The sequence below is a fragment of the Acyrthosiphon pisum genome, chromosome A2, assembly GCF_005508785.2.
Source record: "Acyrthosiphon pisum isolate AL4f chromosome A2, pea_aphid_22Mar2018_4r6ur, whole genome shotgun sequence".
In the NCBI taxonomy this organism is placed as follows: domain Eukaryota; kingdom Metazoa; phylum Arthropoda; class Insecta; order Hemiptera; family Aphididae; genus Acyrthosiphon; species Acyrthosiphon pisum.
Window position 1 is genome coordinate 85283327 of NC_042495.1, and position 16603 is coordinate 85299929.

The 16603-nt window shown below is 32.0% G+C and overlaps 1 protein-coding gene across 1 annotated transcript; it reads right to left on the reverse strand.

The window, feature by feature from the left end:
• Positions 1–7176: 7176 nt before the first annotated feature.
• LOC100569502 lies at positions 7177–15005 on the reverse strand. Its single transcript, XM_016802580.2, has 7 exons — positions 14812–15005; positions 14151–14353; positions 12811–12949; positions 12525–12667; positions 12331–12462; positions 7511–7579; positions 7177–7450 (listed from the first exon to the last, which is right to left on the reverse strand). The coding sequence occupies exons 1-7, from the start codon at positions 14891–14893 to the stop codon at positions 7298–7300; spliced, it is 921 nt and encodes a 306-aa protein (XP_016658069.2). The 5' UTR covers positions 14894–15005; the 3' UTR covers positions 7177–7297.
• Positions 15006–16603: the final 1598 nt, after the last annotated feature.

Genomic DNA, 16603 nt, shown 5'->3' on the forward strand with positions numbered 1-16603 from the left:
TTCATTTTTATTGTCAATATTCCTTATTATTAAAATAGCATAAATATGCAAATATGTTAAGACTTATGAATAATATGAAAAAAAAAACATAGGCAATATTAAAATTATAGAGTTGATGTCTATATAGTACCTACAGAACAAGATGTTACCACTTACCTTAGACAATTAGACGAACAGTCGAATAGACGACAACTATCGACTGAAAAAGTTAAAATTGCAAATATTTTATAGTACCAAGAATAAGTCAATAGAATACCTACGGGCTACGGGTTACGTGTTGTACAGTCACGCAATACACTGATAGTAGATAAACTCGTCTATTTTTGGAATTCGGTGTATTCGAAATGTCGTTGACGTCGTTTTAATCAAATATCAAATATATATAAAAATATTTGTTGAAAATAATAAAAATACTATTAAATACTGACGATGCCGAATTGTCGAAAACATTGACCAAGTGCTAAATTTGCCGACTAAATATTTAAAAAAAATCTTGAGTGGGGGGGTGAGACACCCCTCCAAATACCCCCTCAAAGGACGGCCCTGATGACACTCATTATTCAAAAAGTATTAATATATTTGTAAATATTTTAGATTCTGAGTGGAACGATGAATGTATTGATTTTACAATGATGTGTGTTTTTTTATTTTTATTTTTATTTTTATTTTTGTGTCTGTCATCACCTTTTAGGACAGTAAAAGTGCTTGGATTTTCTTCAACAGTACCTTTTCTGAGAGGAAAATGAATCTAGTTGGTACTTTGGGGGGTCAAAAGTAAAATTTTTGAAATAGTTTTCAAAAGCGCCGTGAAAAACAAAAGAAAAATTAAGGAAAAACGGGAATTTTTACGCAAAATCTGTTTTCGAGAAAATTGATTTTGGTTTTTGGTGTAACATTAAAACGAATGACTGTAGATACATGAAATTTTCACTGGTTGTTTATATTTCCATTTTCTATACATGATAAAATTTTCAAAATATTTTGATTTGTTATGAGCGTTTGAAATTCATATTTTTACAACATTTGGTATTTACTCGATTTCTTACGTAACGATTTTCTTATTTTGTTGTAATTAAAAAACCAATGACTGTAGAAACTTGAAAATTTCACTGAATGTTTATATTAGCATTTTCTATATACGATACAATTTTGAAAATAATTTGACTCTTTTTGAGCTGTTAACGGACATTGTAAGTTTTCAATTTTTTTAGTTTATTTTCTATAAATATCAATAAAGTTTTATCTATTGGGCCAAAAAGTGTAAAAAAATAATACAGGGCTCCTGATACATTGTTACAATAGCAGTTGAAATATATTACAAATACATAGGCACAATTTTTTTATAAGCATTTAAAGATCGTATTTTGACAACATTTATCAAATTTAAAATTGAATAATTATTTCGTAGTTAAAAATCTATAAAATTTTCAACTTTTATATCTAAGAATTGAAAATTTAAAACAAGATTCCACGTAAGTAATTTATTCTGTTACCAAAAAATCTAAAAAATACATTTGCACAGTTTATTTTTATAGTTATTTTAAGTCTAAATTTGGACGAATTTACATATTAAAAACATGGAATAACTATTTTAGTTGTTTTGTTGTGATTGTATAATATTATTCGTGGGTACTTGAAACTTCTAAAGTATACATTTATATATCTATGATAGTACCACGGTTTATTGTTGATGTATGACGCGTAACCTAATGTATATCCGATATTGTGATATGCATAATTTGGAATTTATTATATAGATACCTATTACAAGTCAATTTTTTTTTTTTAATACGATAGATAAGTATAGATAAGTATGTCTAATACCTAGACTGATATACCGTCCCCGCTCAGAATCGTTTTTCTTATACAGTGATATTATATCATTGAATTCAAATTTAATTCTATCCATTATACAGTGACGCACTTATAACCTACTGTACAGCAGAGCGATATCCACTTACCCACCTTTTTAGTTTTAGATACCATTTAAGTAATTCAGTAGTATTTTCATTATTTAGATGTAATAACTAATAAGTAATGATTAAAACTAAGAATATTCATAGTAGGTATAAGCCGTTCCTTAGCTTTACACAAATTGACGACAAACCGTCATAGTCGTAATCGTAATTACTTGAAATGTTTGTGATTTGTTACGCCTGTCTCTAGGTGTTTATCAAATTCGATTAAAAAAAGCGTGTAACAAGCAATTTATATCATCCATCCTTAAGCTAAAAATAAAATAAGTACATAGGTTAATGGTTATATATATAGTTATCCTAGATTTAAATAAATCTTTCATAAAGAGTATTTATTTATTGAATAGATAATTAAAAAATCTAGATACAATTATATTTTTAAACATTTGTATTAAAGTGTTCATTAAGTACTTTATACTTTCCGAATACAATACAATAAATTTATTTTTAGGTAACCAATATATTAGTATTTGTATAGTACAATAAAATTATCAATTTTGTAATTAAGTATAAGTAATGACATTATCTAGACGAGAAAAAGTCATAACTAGGGAGTGGATGTTTATGCATTTATCATATTTTTTAATAAAATCTAAATTAATGCGGAGTAAGATAGAAATTTGTTTCATCACCTAAAGAATTCAAATTTACCAATTAAATTTTGCAAATTTTTGCATATTTGTCCGATTGTTACTTGATTGATCATATTTTTATATTCATCATGCTTATCGTGCATATTTGAGGTTTTTATTAAATACCCAATCATTTCCGACAAATTTTATTTCGTATCAGCGTATTGCCCGTATCGGGATAGAACGTGCAGTGTTCGTTGTCGGCAGTTGGTCGGATTTTCGGTCTTCGATTAACGATCACAATTTAAAATACCACGTTGAAGATCCGTAAGCAAATTGTTGACATGTCGTGGTAATATTATATTGTTGAAAATAACAGTAATAATAATTTATATATAAAAAAAAAAAAAATAGTTTTATGTATTTAACTTTAAAGTTTAAATTAATTTTATTTAGAGAATAATTTGTTTTGCAAAAAATAAGTGTAGACCTTAGTGGGGCCCCCAACATAAACATAGACGGGGCCCACAGGAAAAATCCTTTTTTCCCTATGGGCCTGTCCACCCCGCCGGCTCGTTCGTTTCGGGTCCACGCGGTTTTCACATTTCACCCGTGCCCCTTTGAACGTCGGTGCGCCGTGCGCGCATCGATACCCAAGAGTAATAGTACCATCCACTTCCTCAGCAGGCGCTGTCAGTGGCGTATTTAGGAATTTGTCATGGGAGGGTCCAGATCATTTTCAGAACACAGCACTGTGAGGAGCTTGTATGTCCATGTAAAATTTTTTTGTTGTTAATCATCTAATACAGGGGTGGCCAACCTGTAGCACGCGTACCTTTTGTGGCACGTTTGACGTTATTGAATGGCTAACGTCAGATAAAATAACATATAATTTTTAAATATTTCTAAAATTATGGTTTAACATTTTCAATAATTCATAAAAGTAGTAAATATTGAATTATACAACATTTGTATCAAAATATCATTAATAAGGTTAAATAATGATATAACATATTAACAAATTAAATTATTACTACCGCAGTGGAATTCCTCGATTATTGTTGCGATACGATAAATGAATCAGTCGTGTAATCGCCCTTGCGTGCGTACGAGTCACATACATTTTTAAATATTAGATTCTAATACAGTAAAATCTCTTTAAAACGGAATCACTTGGGACCAAAAATTTTTCCGTTATAATAAGAGTTTTCCGTCTTAAAGAGGTAAAAAAAAAAATGTTTCAAGAATGTATGCATGTGTACGTATGTGTTAAAAAATTATACTTTAGGTATATATACCTCGTAAAACGTAAATTTATACAATAAGATTATGCACATATGACTTAATATTTAAATTGGTTTTGTGTATATTACTAAAAAAATAAAAGTAATAGGTATTTGTACCTTTTTTATAAATTAAGAAACATAGTTTTTAATATTTGATTGCTTTTTGTGTTTAAGAGCAGCACGTTGAGTATATTCTCGGGCTTTTGTTGTACATAAAAATCTTGTGTCACGTTGTTAGTGTACAAACTCCTCCGTAATGGCTCGACCGGTTCGGATAAAATTATTTTTCTACATTTGGTAGGTACAACTGTACAAGAATAGGTTGTAAAGTATTTTTCACCCTCCTAGTCCATCCGGGGAGTTGCTCTCAAACGGGGATTTTATGATTTGCTGTGGTAATGTAAATACTGTGCAAAATCACAATGTGATACTGGCAATGTAAATTTAAAACAAAAAAAATCACGATATTAGTTGAAAATGTTGACAATTGAAGTGACGAAATTTTTTTACAAAATCCTTCGTATTGTATGATAAAATTTGTTCTTAATAATAACGTGTACGAGACACGAGTCAATGGGAGGTGTCCACACCCCGCATGGACTGTTCAATTTGGGTAGTGAAGGGTAAAAGGTACCAAGACAATTGCCGTCCGGCACCCCGTTACCCGCCCATCATATCGTTTCCAGTCCTCGCTATTTAGTCTGCGAAGAAAGGCCGCAGCTGATAAGAAGAAGTTAATGATAAGACGGCGTTTTCACTGTTAAGGATGTGGTACTGATAAGAATTATAACTGATAAGGATGAGGATGACGATAAGGATGAAGATGAGATATAAGGAGGGAAGAGGCTTCAGAATTGTCTTTTTTATCCTATTATTTTAATAATATAATTTCTTCATCATAACAATTGAATTAACTTATAATAACAATTACTTTAAATGCCACAATATTTTTAAACTATTCTAGATATGATAATACATATGTAAGTATCTATTATTTGTTACAATCACCGTTACCATCGCGGTGTAGGTCTTCTAGATAAGTCAATATTTTTTCGCTGAAACTAGTTACAACCACTATAAGAATATATTATGACTTACACAGATTGTATATTTTTAATAAAAATAAAAATTTCAAGTAGGTACCTACGGTTAATAATGTTTGTATTACAACAAAAGGCTAAAATCTACTTTACCAACCCCCTCACGATTTTCAAAATTTTTTTTTTCAAAAGACTTGTTTTTTTATGCTTAAAACGATGGTGTAATTTTTTTTTCCCGGAAACTATTATTTTAGAAGTTATAGCCTTCCAAATTTTACGATTTTACGTTTACGCGCATGCGCGCAACGCTACTTGACTGCCACGCGCGCCTATAACAAATTTTTTTTTTTACGTATTTTAACAAGTTTTGGGACATAGTCAGTTTTGGGTAAGTAATATTGTGAATCACGTCATTATTATGGTGAAATATAAACTATAGTTGAGTACCTAATTAGACTAGGTATATTAGCCCAATTAAAATAAATAATAAATAAATACTGTAAAAATGTTAAATATATTTGATACTAATTTTAAATTTATACTAATTATAAATTATATCACACAATCATCATCTCCACTGAGTGACTCATTTTCACTGTCTGACTCCTCAGATAGAATATAGGTTAATAGGTAACCATTAGTCGGTCATCTACCTGCGAAGATAATGGCTTTTTAACAACTTTGTTTAATTGCGAGGCCTACCCAAGGTGGTTTTGCACAGCAAATCGGGGGATATTTTCGTTTTTAATTGTCCGAGCGAGCGTAGCGAGCGAGTGACCCCGCTCGGTGATTCGGTGCACCAAAAATGCAATTTCCTTAACCCTGTGACCCACTTGGGGAGGTGTTGCACAGCAAGTCGGGGGATATTTTCGATTTGCGGAGCGTAGCGACGAGTGCCGCTAGCACCGCATCACTGTACGATGTTTTTTCAAATTGGTGGCTCGGTGCAACAAAAATGAAATTTTCTCAACCCTTTGTCCCACTTGGGGAGGTGTTGCACAGCAAGTCGGGGGATAAATTATTATTGTACCATCGTTTTAAACAGGTTAGAATACGTAAGTACAAAAAAATAACAAAAATAGTCCTCCGCGTGGCATTATAGTAGTGTTGCGCGCATGCGCATAAACGTAAAATCGCAAACTTTGGAAGGCCATAACTTCTAAAATAATAGTTTCCGGGGAAAAAAAAATTACACCATCGTTTTAAGCATAAAAAACCAAGTCTTTTGAAAAATTTGAAAATCGTGAGGGGGTTGGTAAAGTAGATTTGTTCCTAAAAAAAATCGTTTTACGAGAATCAAATAATTAGTAGAAGACACAATTAATTAATTGCTATGGGTTATAGGAGTTGAAAATAATATTTATTTATTATCATTTTTTTTTTAATTTGAATATTAATGAAGCATCTCAATATCATTCGTTTCAATCAGTCAAAGTTACGATCAGACGAGTACCTACATCCACTTGCGTAACGCCATCTCTACTGAAGGAGACGCGGTCAACATTGATGGTTTGACCATTCTTTCAGCCCATTCTTCTTTTTGTGTATATGAAAATGAATGTTTGTGAGTAGATTATACGTCTGGGTAGAAGATAGGATAATTTAAAAGGGGTTAAATTTGTTTTTTTTTATTTATTAGATTTTAGTACGGTTCGGTTAGGGTTTTGTATTAATTGATTATATTAATCCAACATAGGTGTAATTAAGTAAGAACGATAAACTTGGTATAACTTTGGTGTTTGATACTCTAGAGTTAAATCATACACTTACGTACAAACAGCACGGGGTCCGCGATCTACCACAGATAGATTGCCTAGGTACTTGATAATATACTGCTGCGAATCAGAATTTTTATTCCGGGCAACAGAAAAGTTAAGATAAGTTTTGAATACCATACACTGAATATTAAATAACAAATTAAACAAAGTTTGAGTCATAAAGAGTTGGTACATTTAACGGGCAACGAAGTGCACTGGATCAGCTAGTAATAATATAATTTCTTTATTATAATAATTTAATTAACATATGACAACAATTGTCTTTAAAATGCCACAATATTTTTAAACTATTTTAGATTTGATAATATGTAAGTATTTATTATTTGTTACCTAATCATCGTTACCATCGCGGAGTAGGTCTTGCAGATAAGTCAATATTTTTTCTCTGAAACTAGTTACAACCACTACTAGAATATGTGACTGACACAGATTGTATATTTTTAATAAAAATAAAAATTTCAAGTAGGTACCTACGATTAATAGTGTTTAGATTACAACAAAATAAAAAAATGGTTCTATGAGGATCAAATAATTAATAGAAGACACAATTTATTAATTAATAGTACATATTTTGTGCCTAATTACAGCATTTGGCAATAACAATTAATTCAAGTATTTATTAGACTAAATAGGCTAATTGAATGCTTAGCAAGTTAGTGGATCATTTGCATTATTATATCCATCTAATAACATATAAAACGTTACGTACTTATTATTACATCCACATTTATTATCACGATCGACTAAATCTATATCCCTCCCAATGAATCCATTTGAATAATCTTTGGCAAATTTACCCTATAAAATATATAAAAAATTTAAATAACTTTTATGATATTATACACTACAAAGTATTACTTTCTTATTCAATATGTCCTGGTCATCGACACACCATATTTCTTGGTACTGGTCGTGGTTTTCACAATACTGTGAACATTTAAAAAAAACTATTTAAATAATATGAAGTCTTAAAATTAAATTGATAGTTTTAAGTATAAGGATCCAACTCATCTAAAAGGAATTACATAAATCGATGAAAGTTAATAAATTACATACTAAAAATGTACTCAGTCACATACTATATACATTGTTGAATATACGGAAATTGCTGCTCAGAAATTTTTAAATCTGGCACTGGGAAAATTGTGTTTACTTCCATAAGGTAACACAATTTAATGAATAGTAAAGATTAATGGCATCGGTTGATGAGGTGACTTCAAAATAGTGTTGTGTGAGAGGAGATGATAAAATACGGACACCAAATCGAAAATTGAATGTACAATAGTAAATGAATATTCGATTTTATTCGAACGAAATAATATAGATATGAATAACACATTGATACTCTGTCATTTCTAATGGTCGCACTGTCTGGTTATGCTTGTAGAACATACATAGGCAAGCAGTGGCCCGTACGCACAAGTTGCTCGACCCCACTAAACCTTTCCATTTAACGGGTAAGGTGTAAGAGCTGTGACCTATTTTCGTGATTTGTGACCCGAAGTGATTAACCACCGATATAATTTTGTTTCGAAAAAGAATATCCCGCCTTTTCCCATAACGACTGATTCCCAGTGGCAGTCCCGAGGCTAATTTCATCTAAATGGGGCGTTGACCTTTCACGAGAGTCACCGTCCTAACCGAAGCTTGTCGACTAACCTAACCTATTTAAAAATATTTATTAACAAATAAATCTTATAAACACTCGGTTTATATTAGTTCACAACAATTAGTCGCTAGCACGGACTATGATTAACAGGACTGGAAACGAACAATAGTGCACTGTATAATTAAAAGATCCACATCTGTTACGGAAAGTCAAAGAGCGATTGTAGCGCCATCTATAGCTTCCTACACTGTTCTATTACTATATAATATAGTGACTACATTTTAGTTACTCAATTTTGTCGCCACAATCGCTCGTTAACTGTCCGTAACAGATCTTAATCAAATGATAAAGGTTCGTTTCCAGTCCTGTATATCCTAGTCCGTGGTCGCTAGGAGTTCGCTCGTCGTGACAGACCGTACTTGGTGAGGAATGCGCGCGTCGCCGAACGTACGCCGGTCACCGCACGATATGTTCTCTTTTGAAACAGAATATAGGAACGTATATTGTTTTATATACATGCTGCCCTATCATGCGTTGTCATGCCAAATATTTGTGTGTTTTTATTTGGAACGAGGCTAAATCCGTCAGTCTTGTCAATACAGTTTGCATCAGTATTCAGGGCCGGTGGCAATGAAGTATGGTAGCCCCCCTTCCTTGGAATTTTTCTTAACTTTCAGTTTGCATTTCCTTATTAACAGAGAGCTGTCAGAAATTATGTGACTTGTTAAAAACTGTTTTCCTAGATTTTTTTATGTTATAATTTTAATAATAATAACGAGAACGGGTCCTCGGCAGTCAGCAGTCCAAATTTGATTTCTAAATCAGTATAGGTAGTTACAGAGGATGACACTATTAATAGTTAACTATTGTTATGAAAAATTTAAAATATAACTGGAAATTTATTATTTAATCAATGACTCCACAATACTGTTAGTATACAAGTAAGGAGAAGTAGAACTCCTTGTTTTTCTTATTTCCACTGACTTCGACTATACTCACTTGACAATATTTAAAAGCAGGGCTTGAAACCAATTGAAATAATTTCTGTTTTGGTTTCGATTTTGCATACTGGTTTTTAATTTTTTCGATTTCGGTTTCAATTTTTCAATACCAGTATTAGGAAATTTCAGTTTCGGTTTCGATTTTGTATACAGGTTTTGAAATTTTACGATTTCGGTTTCAACTTAACAATACCGGTATTAAGATATTTCGGTTTCGGTTTCGGTTTTGTATATCGGTTTCTAAAGTATTTTCAGGGGGCTATGTCGTCTATACAATTATCATTCTTTGTTCCGTATTGTCAATTGTCATATATAGTATTTGCTAGTAATTTTAATTTATGTCATTACTATTTATAAAGCAACTAATAATTTTGCGAATAATGAAATGTGTATCAAAAAAATTAATTATGATTTCAATTTTATTATGATTATTAACTATGCGTATTAATGGAATTTACGTATTTAAAAACACGTCAGTTAAAAAAAAATAACGGTTTCTAATTTTTTTCAAATTTCGGTTTTAAATTATAATACTGGTATCCAATTTTTTTCCGGTTTAGGTTTTGACTTTAATACCGGTATCCAATTTTTTTCGGTTTCGTTTTTAAATTACAGTTTCGGTTTCGGTTTTAAAACGGTTTCTGAAATCGGTTTTGAAAACGGTTTCAAGCCCTGTTTAAGAGTACTGATTTAGAAATCAAAATACTGCAAATTGCTATACATAATATATAATACCTATACAATAACTTTTTTAGTACCATCATCCATCGGTATGCTATCGCTAATAATCGGTATCTCAAGCACCTATCTATGGGCATTTCCGTTTTTAATAGAGTCTACGCCCTAGTCTAGGCCGCTGCACTGATTAATAGATTAAAACACCGAATACGACTTAAATTTTTAGAGCTTTAAATAGTCCTGACAATCCTGTACCCGTACAGCAAGCGGCTGTATGATATACAAGTAACAAATATTATAACAGATTATGTGCATAGAACTGTCTAAAATGTTTTAGTTCAATTTTAAAAAAAAATTTTATAATGTTTTTAATATAATATTTATCAAATTTCAATGATTAAGAGAAATTATATAGATATATTATAACCTATTAAACAAAAAAAACAGGAATTTTTATGGGTACCGTCAATCGAGGTGACTTGTAACAACGAGATGAGATGTAACAATTTGGTTTTTGTTTAAATATTTCAAGATATCTATCAGGGTGTTTAATATAATTTAATTGTACCTCCATAAAAATAATATGTTTTTCATATTTATGACTATCAATGTTATCTTCAACCATTGGTCTAATCATTACCTCCGAAAAAAATAGTCAAACATTTTTCATGATCACAGCGATTTTATCATTGCTTTTAAAAGTGCTTTAGATTTTAGTTATAGACGTCGAGTTTAGGGGTTTGTATATTTTATATACATTAAAGGATACTTCAAAAAAAGAATTAAAAGTTTAAAAATATTTATTCCTACTTGTATAGCTTTAGTTTTATTTTTCAAAAAAAATCTAAGGGTGACTTGTAACATCATAAAAACGCATACAATGCATAAAATGCATAGAATGCAGTTTAGCTTCTAAGTGATTTTTTGAAATTTTTTTTTCTAAATGTGTGTTTTTGCATGCTTAATTTGATGGTATTTTCAAAAAAAGTCCCTCTTACTTTATTTGGAAATTATAGTAATCAATTGCTTATTTTTGTATTAACATTAAAAGTAAGTATAAGATAGGTAAATTCAGATTTCACTAAAATTTTAAGCATGTAAACATTTATAAATATTTTGTTACAAGTCAACTCTAATGTTCTTTAATTGAGGTGAATTGAGGTGACTTGTAACACGTGTTCTTTATTTTATTTTTTAAGCGATTTTTTATCAAAAAACTAAATTGAAGGTTCTATTCTATTCATTAGACGTATGCGGAAATAAATATAATTTTCGTAGCCCAGTGCGATTTTTTTTAGGCTCATAATACTAAGAAGTATGTCAAAATCGTTTCTAGTCACCTCGATTGACGGTACTTCACATAGTTTGTTTTAAGAGATTACAGGTTGAATTTTTTACAGTCAGCATAAATTATATTTCAGTCGGCAAATACTTGATCGTTGACCCCCGTTAAAATCGTATAACGCCGGCCCTGTCAGTATTACTAGTATATTAAAATTGAAAATTCAAATCCAGTCTTATTTGTAGCATAATAGACGCGGTTCGATTGCCTAATTAAATGACTAAGTTGAATGTAAATCAAATTTGACTTGAAATGACTGCCTTGCTAAATACTCCATCACAGCCTTACATTTAACATTTTTATACGTATAGAAAAAAAACCTAGTATACGCCGGGGAACCGTATCAAGCCCCTTTAATTGCTAAATTTATACGGGAAATGAGAGATTGCGAGACACTCAAACTTGTCTTTCAAACATTACCACATTTGAAACGAGACCACCAAAGCGCCAAGTTAGTGCAGTGGTACAATAACAAACGAGTGTTAGTACAGGCACACGTAAAGGCCATATAGGACCTTGAAGCAATGAGTGGTGAATCGGTGGTAAGCTAAGATAATTTACGGACACGCTCAGTGGACACATGCGGGCTTTAGAGGCGGTAGGCGAACGACCCGTGGATTGGGGATCGCTGTTAATACATTTAATCGCAACAAAAATTGATAAAACCACATTGAGAGATTGGGAATCAAAATCGTTGCATGATAAGGTGCAAGTCGTGTCAGAGATAATTCAATTCTTGGATTCAAAATTCAAGGTTTTAGAAGCCATAGAAGTCACAAAAAACATAAGTGTTCGATCGCAGCAGCGTGTAAATAATTCGATGCATATAATATAAGAGAGGAGTTTATGAATAAGATGCTTGATGTACGATTACAGGAGGTCAACCGTCGTATATTTAGCCGTTGATCACAAAGAACATTGGTAACCAGGTTTACATATACATACAATTTTATGTCTCCGGCCATTTTAATTTATGTACCGATAAACACTATAATACGACCTCTACAATTATTTTAACTGATGAACATTTTAAATTTAAAGTTTATACCTCGTTATATGATAATTCACAATGCTTAAAATTGCCCACTTCTTCAGGTGTCGGTATAGGGCTTATTAAAAATTCAAAATAAACTTTGTCTTTTGCAATGGTAGATTGATTTAAAACAGCTGCAAATGTATTCTGAAAAAAATATAATATTTTTAATCCTATTTTTTGACTGAGTTATTTGATACTAATCATACTAATGTCATATCGTCTGGATTTGTTGAATTTGTTTGAAGAGGAGTTATTCCACCATGTAAAAATTTTTCAGAGCATATATTAAAAGTAGCAAATTCAATGACATAGAAATCCAAAACGTCATTCATCTTACAAAAATCAAACCCTAAATACGCAAAATATAACAAATTACAATAGATTTATATTTTATTGGTAGTATATTTTATTATAAATTAAAACGTAATATGGTGCTATTACAGGTCTAACCAATCTTACTTTTATTAATTTTAATTTAATTTACTTTCTTACAAGTTGAATTTTCCGTCTCATTTGCATTTATTATGAAAAGTCTTGCACTCAAATAAAACCCGATTTCCAGATCTGGATTTTCAGTTTTAATAGCCGTTACATAGGCTGCAAAGTTCTTGTGAAAGTTGCCGCCACCATCCTAAAGATCAAATATTGACTATTAAATGAGTATAAAATCATAATATATAATTAAGAGATTATAAAATGATTTTTGAAAATGTAAATATATCAATGTATCTTGTATTCTTGTATGTATTAATTATTTATATTTAATGTCAGTAAATTAGCACATTATAGAACGTAACATTTGTTGCTAAACATATATATATATATAAATACATTTATGATTTAAGAATAACCAGGTAAAAGGACGAGAGCACAATACTATTTTTGGAATAGGTCCAACGTGTGAATTACCTACTAGTTATTGGTCTAATGTATAAACTAGACTTAGATAATGAGAAAACTGAATTATAAATAATTAAAATATTTAAGGGCAATACAAACACATTTTTATAAAATAAAAATTGATAATATTCCTATATTCAATTCATGTATCTGGGGAGGGAATTTCCCAAAGCAATGGTAGTGAGATCAGTTCTGAATAGGCAAGACGTCTGAAGGGATTCCCCATATTCATGCAGACTACTGTGTAAGCCAAATAATGTTGGTAAATTCGTAGAGATGCTCCTGGTCAATAGGTTGGATAAATACATAAAATACATTTGGAGTACTTTTGGACAGACAGTTTATCAGTTTGTCAGTGACGTTTACTCTGCAGCTTAAGTAGTTGGACCAAATACAATATAGAACAATATGCTAGAATCAGAAACCCATTAGCTAGCTGTTCAGTAGTTGTACATTAATTCATCTTATACCATAGGCACAGATCGCAGTGGTGCTAAGTGGTCTTAGCCCCCACCCTCCATACAAATAAATTGTTTTTTATTTGTATGGGATCGGAAACCTCCCACTCACCTTTATGTTAAAAATGATAGCCCTCCTCAGAAATGTTAATGGATTGGGCCTATAATCTTATTTCGTATCGATTAATTGTCATTTTCATTGGGTCCATTAAATAGTTATTAAATAGTTTACGGCAACATAATAAAAAATATTTTTTTGCATATATATTTGTGCCATTAACATTCACTCCCCCCTCCCATTGAAATTTAGTCAAAACGACTACTGAATCTAAAATACTAAATCAAATATTTTTATAAAAATATACCACAGTTTTCTCAGTTTCAAGTCTATGATTCTAATTAATTAAAATAAATCTATTATAAATGTACATTTAGTTGGTATACTTATATAAAATTATCCGTAATATACTGTACTTCAGATAAAAGAGGATCATCTATTCCATCCAGAATTAACCCCTTTACAGCATGTAAATTAATAAATTCATGCACTTTTTGTGCTTCAGTTTGAAAATCTCCAAAAAAAATTGCGTCATTCCATTCGTCTAAGGTTTGATGTTTATAAAATAAGTACACGTTGTGTGAACCATCCTCAAAATCTATAAGTGATTGTAAGTGTGCTGTAAAAAAAATATACTTTTCATTACCGTGGATCATAATTTGATTGTTTATTTTTTCTATTAGTTATACCGTTGGAACAAGTTACACGTTTTTTGCTTAAAAATAATCACACTATATTACTGTGTTATTGTATAAAATTATTATAATATTACATCATGAAATTATAAATTATAAATTTAAACGATGAATAACGATTAAAGTTGTTATATGTTTTACTTCAAAAATATTTCCAAGGAGATTTGAAACTTTTACTTACCTATAAATTATAATATTAAATTCTAACATTCTGACTGTGTATAGCATAATTTCCTATTTTATTTAACAGTATGTTTGTGGGTCCTGTCAATTTTTTGTAAATTATGCAACCTTTATATGAAGCTGTATGTGCACCAGAGTATAGTGGCTACTATCTTTGGTGCACTATTCAGTTAAGTGATCATCTCCGTATTTAACACACCTGCATTGTAGACTGCAGTAGTTGCGCGAATGGTCATAAGCTTGACATGTGTAGCATTGGGGCATACTATTGCGTTTTGCATGTGGTTATTCGATCACCGCTATGGTATCAAGCAGAGTTTCAATCTCGAGGATTTATTTGTTGTTTTCTTTAAGAGCCAGTTCTACGTGAAACAATGGTAAAAGGCGATGGCTCTTTTTGATATTTACTTCGCGCGTAGTCGAGTGTCCTAGTTCGAACCGCACATTATCACGCCCGACGATTTGCACCGAAGGCGATACCGGATCAAAGTCCAGCCAAGTTACGACCGGTTTGGACGACTTTTGTCGCTAGCGTCGTCGTAGTCGCAGCCATGACTTTGACATTTGCGACACGTAAAATATACGCGCCAGCCAGTCTTACGAGTAACTCTCGTCTCGTCTCTCTCGGTCGGTGCGTGCTGTGTTGTGTACGAGTGTTTACGCCGGCCGTTTCCGAGCGTCGTTGTCCTGTTCGGCCGATTTCGGTGTCTTCGGTCGTCGGGGCTGTGCCATACGTATCCGCTGTTGGTGTATCGGTGGCCTGTTTATCATCGCAGTGTATTGGTTTTTCTTTGTGTCGAGCGTATATATCGACACCGTTCGCGTGGATTGTGTGAGCTGACGACACCGCTAGGTGTCATTGTGTTGTGTGTCGGATTTTGGTGGCGTTCTATACCACGTTGCCGACTATCGTGTATCACCACCGCGCTATTATATCGTTCGTCAGGGTGCGTGTTGCCGTGTTTTTCATTAAATAACGAGCGTCGAATCGTCGACGCGGGAATCCCCATTGGAGGTCGGTGGACCCGTCGTTTCACGTCGCCGTCATAATCTTCTCATATTCGATGTCGAACGGTTCCGGGTGGCAGCACTGCAGTCCATACCAGTAACCAGTCGACGTCATCTTCAATACCGGGTGATCGATTCACTATTATCATTACATTATCATTCCTTATATTATCGTAATTCAAATTATTGTTTTTTTTACGTATTGATCAATCGATCATAATATTATTATTTTGTTATACATGTTATTATATTATTGGGCCCCCCTATTTGTTTATATGTGTATAGGTATTTATATTGATCAATAGAATCATATTATTATATTTATATTATATTTCGCATTGTATTATATTCTGTTATTTGGTCACCCACCTCGAGACTAGTTATGCAGAGTAGTCGACTACAAATTCGTATGAATTATTCTGGCGCAACAGTCCTAGTTCGGCGAGGACGTCTGAAATATTAGTTGTAATTGTAAAGTGGTGGAGATTTCTGATTACTACCTTTTATTGGCGTTTTCAGTGCGGCCGGAAGGAGTGAAATTTCTCATCGGCTTTGATTGAGTAATCAATTATTAGGTATATTATAGATTATGCGGTTTTTTGGCCGGACTATAAGAATTGAATGTGTGGACCTAAATGAAATACTGTTCGTACCAGCTGAGAGTGATATTAGTGTATTATTAAATATTGAGAAATTGGTGACGTTCTTTATGTAGATCGCCGGAATTCGAGTAGGCTTATGTGTGACGTCAGTTTGAGGTAGTTGCATTGGTTAGTGTCGTGTATCGATTTGGTGACGCAAATGACTTGATTTTTTTTTCCTTTTGTTGTGAAGTGCTAGAAGGCGAGGACAGATGCCGTTATGGTTTTTTTTTTTATTGCGATGATCGAACTGAATTAAATATTAGTAATATAAGTACATGCCTATTTTCAAAAAATTAAATCAACCTACTACAAAACTGCTAAAAACAAAATAATTTATTT

Bases quoted from the DNA above. Each gene is read 5' to 3' on its own strand.
- LOC100569502 (XM_016802580.2), bottom strand. From the start codon at position 14,893: ATGCAAAACGCAATAGTATGCCCCAATGCTACACATGTCAAGCTTATG. The intron at 7,580-12,330 runs GTATAAACTTTA...AAATGTTCACAG, and splicing joins GTGAATTATCATATAACGAG to TATTGTGAAAACCACGACCA. The intron at 7,451-7,510 runs GTAATACTTTGT...TATATTTTATAG, and splicing joins AGGACATATTGAATAAGAAA to GGTAAATTTGCCAAAGATTA.